Genomic DNA, 9,233 nt, shown 5'->3' with positions numbered 1-9,233 from the left:
TTAATAAGGCCAACCTCTAAAAGGTTTGTTGCATTTCAGTATTGAAATCCATTATCCAGCATTGTAATCCTAAGTTACAACCACAAACATAAACTTGAGCAACTTCTATGCACAAGAATCTAGAATTCTGAACTAACTCAATAAAAATCGAACATGAAATAGGATTCAGAACCAGCTCAATGAAATCCAATCGAAGGTAGGGTTCCGAACCACTGAATGGAACCAAATAGGAAAAGGAATTCCAGACAGCTTAACTGAATCTAACTATGAAGTTGTCGCCCATTGCAAATTTACCAAGCACAACCATAGGCATAATTTAATAGTGTAAGCAATGATCATCCATCGTGGATATACCAAGCATGATTACTCTTAATATACGTATGGTCCCCCATTCGCAGATATACCAAGCAAGACTGTATCCTATAGTACTTTGTAATGATCACCTATCGTGGATATACCAAGCATGATGACACCTTGAATACGTACGGTCCCCCATTGTGGATATACCAAGCAGCTCTATAGACATAGTTTAATAATGTAGGCCGTGATCACCCATCACAGATATACTAAGCATCATTACTCCTAGAATATGTATGTCCCCCCATTGCAGATATACCAAGTATGACTGTATCCTGTAGTACTAGGTAGTGATCTCCAACGTGGATATACCAAGCATGATCACACCTAGAATACGTATGGTCCCCATTGCGGATTAACCAGGCAGGACCACAGACATGCCTTTAATAATGTGGTCCTACAATGCGGATTAACCAGGCGGGACCCACCGATGCAAATTAATCAGGTGGAATAACCCTAGAATGCGTGTGGTCCCCCTAATGTAGATTACCAGGGTGGGACCATTCATGTACCACACTATTATATGGTGCTGTCACATTATCACAGATCATACCTCATACATCAACATCCATGATTTACAATGGGAGCACATACATTATCAATTCCACTTGACAACCAAATCTTGTCATACAGACATAAAAGTTCTACAGAATACTTCTAATATAGTTTCCGGTTCATCTTTTCATACTAACAATCATACATTATCGTTACTCTCCTCTAGAGGTACTTCTCAGAAAGGTGTCACTTACACACAAACCAAGAGGTACTTCTCAGGTTAACGCGCTAACCAAAGTAAGGCCACTAAGCACTATTAGGTCATCTCCAACTGACCCGGGAAGAGTCATATGCCAAAATATAGCCTGTTTTGACACAAAAATTGTCTCCAACTAAGTCCTTGACCAAAGGGCTTGTGGGCCCCATCGGGCCATAATTCATCCACCAGGCCAGCGGGCTAGCCAAAAGGAGCCAGCCAGCCAGCCTGTTTGTACCAGCCAAAACTCATGCTAGCTGATGTCAGGTTACTGTTAGATTTGAAATTTTTTTTAGACGATTTTTTTTTAATTCTAATTTTTTCTTATAAATACCTAAGTCATTTATAAACCATCTCTCACCTCCTTTTCACCATTCCTTACTATCTTACATCATTTTATTTCAATTATTCACCAATTTTTCACATCCTTTTATTATATAAAGATAAGAAATCTGGAGGCTTAATCAATTAGCGACAAGTGACACTCAAAATATGTCCGAAAACCTTATTTTAATATAGTAGTTTAATTTAATTAACATAATAAATTATTGAGAGAGCTAAAAAATAGCCTCATTTGGTTGGAGATGGGTTTTTTGTCAAACGGACTATGTCTTGGTCTATGACTCTTTGGACTTTTAGGTTGGAGATGATATAAAATATGACCTGATACTGTTTATTAAAAAAAAAATTTCTTGCAAAACTATAAGGCTACACATGAACCTTTAGCCCATTTTCGATTGAAGATAGCCCTAGGTCTCTAATTCAAGTTGATACATGATCTTTGTTAAATGCTTATATGGAAAAAGTGAGAAGCTTTTTTTTTATTTTTTATTTTATGATGTGGACTCAATATTGATTAAAATAACAATAAATATTCATAACAACGCAAACAGGTTAACGAGAAAATTTTCGACACGACAGTTTTCACATTCGATAAAACCGGCCTACTTCAAGTAAAATGAAAATACAAAGTGAAATGCTTCTCGTACGATGACGTGGCAGGTTGGTCCTATTTTATATTTTTTATAAAGAATGTATTTTTACTTATAACGTGTGATATATGTTCACCATTTTATTTATCATCATTAGATGAGTTTAAATTTTGAGATTTGTGTTTATCTATTACACGAATTTTAAAATTCAAACTCATCTGACGATGATAAATAAGATGATAAATCTACATCATATTAAATAGTGATGAACAAAAATGTTTCATTTTATAAAGGCCTCGTGATTTTTGTTCTGTAGTGGTAATGATGAGTTGGAGCTGGAAAGTACAAAAGGGTAGAAACACAGCCATCATTACACAATAAATGAACATATAAAATTTGATCGGACGTTTTTGAATGAAATTATCTTCCCCCAACTCAACAAAAAATAAAAAATAAAACTCCCCCCAAAAGGGTACAAACGACAGCGGCACGTCTCATTCAGAAACTTACATCACCGTAATATTCGTTTGTCTTCAGGTAAATATGAAAGTGAAATTCGTTTCATTAACTCCCGCAAGTTTCCGTACGCGATTAAGATGAATAATACTTACCACTCAAAGATAGTAGAAATTTCTATTCAAAATCTTAATATTTTAATCATAGAATTTTGTGCTTATGATCATACTTATATTATGAATCATACTGTAAATATCATCTCTGTAAAAAATAAATTAAAACTAACATCGTTTAGTCAATTTATTGTAGCAAATACATAGACCGTTTGTAATACTTTTACTAATACCGTTCATTTCATTTTAAACAGTTTGATAATTAAACGATCTTGGTTTTAATTGATTTTTTGCACAGAAGATCTGTATAAGGTGATTTATAATATGAACTGTTCTAATTATAAATACGAACTTCTATAAATTGATAACGAATAATTTTAAGTAAAAATTCCTACTCATGTTTAAATAGCTAAGTATTATTCGGTTAAAATACCCAAACCAAACCGCGATTAAAAAAAATAGAATTTTAACGAAAAACCCACGGTACTGTTCACTTTAACGAAAAATCATATTCTTACACTAAAAAGTCAATCATAATACTATTCACTTTAATTTTTATTTTATCATTATAATTAAAACTCAAACCATTTTCTTTTTTAAAAAAAAAACCCCGAAAAAGTTAACAAAACGACCATAACACACTTTCCACTTCATCACAGCTGGTCACACTCAGAGACTCGCAGAGAGAGAGAGAGAGAGCAGAGAGGGGTGGATGTGGAGGGCGTTGTTCTTCTTCCCTGAGCAGAAAAGAACAAGTTTCGTCCTGCTTTTCCAGGCAAAGCTCTGATTAATTACCAAATTGGAACCAAACACACTCGCTTTTGCAAGCGAAGCAGAGACGAAAACCACAAAAAGTATGAGCGAAGACGCAAAGAGAAGCGTCGCCGGAGCTCTGTCGGCGAAGCCCAATTCCGACGACCGGAAACCCTCCTCGGCTGTCACCACGCCCACGGGCAAGCGCGTCATCATCAAGAGCGCCGACATGTTCCAAGATATGCAGAAGGAGGCCGTCGACTTCGCCATCGGGGTTAGCTCTCTCTCTAACTTTGTTTTGCGATTTTTCTTGCTATATTGGTGTTTGGATTGAATTCAGAAATGGGGTTTTTGGGGATGGAAAATTGAATTTCTGGGTTTTGTTCTGTTCAGGCATTTGAGAAGCACAGCGTGGAGAAGGACGTTGCCGAGTATATAAAGAAGGAGTTCGATAAGAAGCATGGTCCCACTTGGCATTGCATTGTTGGCCGTAATTTTGGTAATCCATTCAATTTCTCTCCTTTTCTTTTCTGGGTTTTGTTCAGATTTATTATTTGAAAACATTTGGTGACATTGAAGAAAATATAATTCTTTGTTTTGTGATTTTTGTTGTTAATTGTTTTTTTTTTGGTGGTTTAATTAGGATGAGTTGTGTTGTTTGAAATGGAATAGATCTAAAGCTTTAATGGATTCCTACGTCATAAACTATTATCAGCTGGATGTTGAAAAAAGTACTGGAAGTTTATAGTTCTTTTTGAAGAAAACATTGTAGCTCTCTCAGATTAACAAATTCTAAGTAGAATGGCTGAAAAACTTTGATCCTATAGATATAGGTCTGGTGTTATCGTAGCCGACTATACATGTTACTTTATTTGTGGACATGAAATAGTGCTCAACTCAATAGGAGAAACGCTGATGCCGAATGTTTATTCTCCAACAGATCCTGATTTTGGAGGGATCTGTGTTAGTGATCTTTCCTCAACCTTTTGTTTAGTGCTTGATATTCGGCTACTGTTGAATGGTGGAAAAGGATTTTTAAGTGATTGAAAGTTGGGGATTCAATCTTGTATATAATCACTCTGCAATAAAATCATGTTTGCCAACAAGTGAAATTAAGTTGTCAGCTTGTCTTACATGCTGACTGTACCGAAATTAAGTTGTCGGCTTGTCTAGATCAATGTCTTATCAATACCCTTGAAGGAGGCAGCAGACCAGAAAATGGTTGGGGTTTCGCTTCTATATATCGTGTGACAACATGCCTAAATGCTTAGCTGGTTATTTGGAGGAGAGAGATTTTAGGTGGTTTGTCTAGAAAAAATTTAGGTGAGATGTTTAAGAAATCCACTGACCATAGATTGAGCCGAAAAAGTTTAGTGATAGCCTATCCATTTGAAAAGGTTGTGTTAGTGATGTACTACCACGCAAGAGGCAGCCCGTTGAGGCGTTGATTTACTTGCTCTAAAAGTGAATGTCCTTATAAGTCTGTTATGTTGTTGTGCCACTTCTGTATATGCAACAGATATTTTGGTTCTTTTTCATTGTTACGTGTTTTCCGCTGTTGCATTTTTCACATCCAATCGTTTTGGTGTTGGTGTAAAATAGAATATCACTCCCCGGCTTTAACAAAGTTCCTATATTTCTGTTTCGTATGAGTATTAGTTTGCGCCATTTCTAACTGAAGGAAACAGTTGGTGGGATTACCTTGGATAATCAGAGCAACATTTTCTTTTGTAAAAACATGAGGCCACCTAGGTTGAACAGTTCATAATTGGCTTGTGAGTCTCCTATGTGTCTTCCACTGGCACCCTTTTGGTTTATTTTGAACCTCACAAGCACTGGCATTGTTGCTCCAGAGTTCAGAGCGTTTGCACTCATTGGGCTTGCTTGGTACGTGTGATTGGATTGGAATCGATAACTCCCTAATCTCAAGGCATGTTGAGGGGAAAAATGAAAAAAATTATGACCGACTAGAGGGTGGAAGATGGATTAACTCACGAAGGAAACCTAAACCCACTCCAAAATGGTAGGATTAGGGATGAGTTGTCTTCATGTCTAATCCTCTGCTGTTCCCCTTTAAATGAAAAATCATTCACTTCTACCTTCAATTTGCCTTTAACCTGGATAGTTATCCATTACAATCCAATCCTACTAACCAAACGAGGCCATATTTGGTTGGGTCTAAACTAGCTGGGAGTTTGCAATCAGCTCTTTTCGTTATATTCTCGACAGATGTATGCAAATAACCAACATAGCAGGCAAAGGATTGTGTTTGACATCTTTGATATCTTTGATATGGCATCTAGCTTAGATGAAACCAGGCCTACTAAGGGTGCTAAATTTTCTCGGTCCATTCAGAATGCGATATATTGAAGTTGTGTTTGGATATTTTGGATTTTCGGAATATTTTTTCTTTTCCTTGATCAATCTAATCTTGAAATTGTTGTATAACATCTGGAACTACAAATAATTCATTCCATCAAACAAGAAGTATTCACGAATATATTTTCACGTTTTTCCTTCGTGCAGGTTCGTATGTGACTCATGAAACAAACCACTTTGTCTACTTCTACTTGGATCAGAAAGCAGTTTTGCTATTTAAGTCTGGTTGAACGCTTGTGATGATGACAAAGATGGTGACGAAAAGAATGACGACGAGCCTGAAGTTGTGATGCCATAAGTTGCACTTGTATGTATTAAATTGAATCTGCTAGCTGGTCAACCGCTTGCTTAAAATTCTTGCACTTAACTTCTATATCTAATACTACTTCTACGGGCTGTGAGGTATGAGTTTCAGTTTTTCAATTTAATTGTGGCTCTAACTTGGCTTTAAGCTCTTTCATCTTTCTTTGCGTGGTGAAGTGAGAAATTGGAACTTATTTAGGGCATCCTGATTCTCCATTTGCCCATGGAAACGGAATACTTTGCATAAAATGTCGGCCTTTTCATTCTAGAATGGACCGGCCAATAGCATGGACCGAGATCCGTGGGTGTTGGATCTTTAGTCAATAATCCAACGATCATGGATCCCTGTCCATACCATACTAGACAAAGCAAAAAGAATCTGCAGAGTTAAGAGGAGATACTCTTTTTATTTTTCAGAACTTTACCAAACAAATGTTCAAAATCATTAAAAAATCAAAACTAAAAAGTAAAAATGAAATGATTATCAACGATCTCTTTAATCTTATAAAAATGCATGGTAGTTTCTGCATAAAGCAAAACTAAGACCTTACAGTGTCGTTCTCCAATCTCCAGGGAGGGATTATGGAGAGGGGAAAAAAGCTACATTTCCAATGATATTTTTGTAGGCTTTGAAGTCAATGGTAATTCACCAAAAAAAAAAAAAAAAAAAAAAAAAGGAAAAAAGGGTAGAAGTTTAAAAGAAATATTATCTATATATTCATATGTACCCATCATTTTTGCCAAATGATTGTTTCGCACCTGAAAACCCTTTACCTTTTTGTGTCTTTTCCTTATGGAACTGTTTCCTAATGACAATTTAAATTTGCTAGACGTGATGTTTCAACTTCCAATCATGCATGCATGCTTCTCACCTACACACACCATATAAAATTACCCGACTCTCAACTAGTGCTTTGCAGAATGCAGGACAAATAGTATACGTCGATTGCATTAGTAGTAGTACGTATGTACCACATGCATTGTCAGGAAAAATATAATTGGCTTAAGAAAAGTTAGATATAACCGACATGCACAAATATGTCCTCAATACGACATTGATAAGAAGAGAGAACAATTAAATTTCATTTTGCGTTGTCAAAGGAAAGTAGGCAAGTACAAAATCTTCCCTAATGTGATAAAATAAGATAACATTTAACTTTCCTTACGCATATTGTCGGCAGAGAACAGTTAAATATAACCGATGAACACAAAATTTTTCTCTAATGTGACATCAATAAACGACAACAATTAGACTTCAGTTTGCATTGTTAGAGAAAAGTCGTCGAGTACAAAATCTTCCCTAATGCGACAAAATAAGATAGCGATTACTTTGCTTACGCATATTGTCGAAGGAGAACATTTAAATATAACTGACACTCACAAAATCTTTCTCTAATGCGACATTGACAAATGACAACAATAAGATTTCATTTTGTCGTTGAGTACAAAATCTTCCCTAATGCGACAAAATAAGATAACAATTAACTTTGCTTACGCATAGTGGTGGAGGAGAACAGTTAAATATAACCAAAATCTTTCACTAATGCGACATCGATACACGACAATGATTAGATTTCATTTTGCGTTGTTAGAGAAAAGTCGTCGAGTATAAAATCTTCCCTAACGTGACAAAATAAGATAACAGTTAAATAAAATCGACACGCACAAAATATTTCTCTAATGCAACACCATTAAACGACAACAATTAGATTTCATTTTGCATTGTCAAAGAAATGTCGTTGAGTACAAAATATTTCCTAATGTGACAAAATAAGATAACAATTGAATTTGCTTTCGCATATTGTTAGAGGAAAGTTTTGGTGCTTACAAAATTCTTACCCTAATGCAATGTTGATACCCATGAATGTTCGAGAATCAACTCTCTTTTTACTTTGTGTGCGGAGATGTGTGACCATTCCTGAGTCAATAGACTCCCATATTCGTTAGTTTTTGTGCTTCAATGTGATGGATCACCCTGTCCTCTGTGATAAGTTTGGGGCAGTAGAGGGGGCGACAACATAGTGTGGCTATGTTGTCATCCTTGTAACTCCCTCTGTTGTCCATATTTGTTTTTGCTTTGATTTTTGCTTGCCTCATGGTAGGCTCTCCTGGTATGTTTGGATTCTTAGCCCAGGGTAATGCATTTCCCCGTTTACCCAAAAAAAGAAAAAAGAAAGTTAAATATAAGCGGCGCATGCAAAATTTTTCTCTGATTTAAACACCAACGAACGATAAGATCACCATCTTTCCCATTGTCATAAGATAGTGACGTATAATCGTGCATAGAATATCTTTCCAACTTAATGAAAAATTTACCAATTCTCCCTTGGCTTCCCTTCCCCAAACTATGCTTTCCTTTTTCAGTACTAATGATCAAGGGGTAGTGCTATTCACACTCATTTTTACCCATACATCTTTGTTAACATTTTTCTCAATTCATTCGATCCGACGAAAAAAACTAAGAGTGTTGTGAGAAGTAAAAATAGGTGCATGGATAGCACTACCCATAATCAAAGACCCCAAAACCATGTACTGCCAAAAAAACCAAAGATCCCAAAACCAATTACCAAATAAAGAAGACCCCCAAAAACCATCCACCCTCATGTTATGTACCATATGTTTGGACACAGAGCTTGAGCAAATGTTTGACGAGATTTTACTACCATTTGCGAAAGAAGCAAGAAAAAGGAATGCTCAAACATGGCAAATTGATCGGACCTACTTTCCTGTCCTGTCAATCAGACTGTCAAATGTAAAGAAATGGAAACTCAGGTAATTAAAAAGGGTGATTAAGAAGGAAAACGCTCAGTAAATAGTGTTCAATGTCTGCAATCATATCAAGAGCGACTCGAGAGATAAAATGCAGAAATGGAAGGACGTCATCAGTAAATAGGAAAACTGCAAGGGGTTTCAGGAAAATCTATTGAAATCTCGTGTTTCTTGGTGGCATTAATCTTCTTTTGCTGTCGGGACCAGGAAATTGTTCTCCAAGTACTAATTCTGCACTAAGTTGTTGCCCACCATTTATATACTATTGTCCCCTCAGGGGGTAATTTAGACATATTCCCTCTACAAATCCTCTATATAATATATATGCGCAGGATAGAACAAACTCCACTACCCTTTTATACCGTACCGCCATTGCATTGCACCAAGCAATACAGAAAATTAAAAACTCAAAAGGACATA

The 9,233-nt window shown here is 36.2% G+C and overlaps 1 protein-coding gene across 1 annotated transcript; it reads left to right on the top strand.

Annotated features, from left to right (window-relative positions):
• The first annotated feature begins 3,329 nt into the window (after positions 1 to 3,329).
• On the top strand, positions 3,330 to 6,201 carry LOC137732110 (uncharacterized). Its single transcript, XM_068471402.1, has 3 exons — positions 3,330 to 3,636; positions 3,756 to 3,861; positions 5,889 to 6,201. The coding sequence occupies exons 1-3, from the start codon at positions 3,466 to 3,468 to the stop codon at positions 5,969 to 5,971; spliced, it is 360 nt and encodes a 119-aa protein (XP_068327503.1). The 5' UTR covers positions 3,330 to 3,465; the 3' UTR covers positions 5,972 to 6,201.
• Positions 6,202 to 9,233: the final 3,032 nt, after the last annotated feature.

The sequence above is a fragment of the Pyrus communis genome, chromosome 4 (genome assembly GCF_963583255.1).
Source record: "Pyrus communis chromosome 4, drPyrComm1.1, whole genome shotgun sequence".
NCBI classification, from domain to species: Eukaryota; Viridiplantae; Streptophyta; class Magnoliopsida; order Rosales; family Rosaceae; genus Pyrus; species Pyrus communis.
The sequence above is the reverse complement of the archived record's forward strand: the minus strand, read 5'-3'. Positions and strand labels throughout refer to the sequence as shown.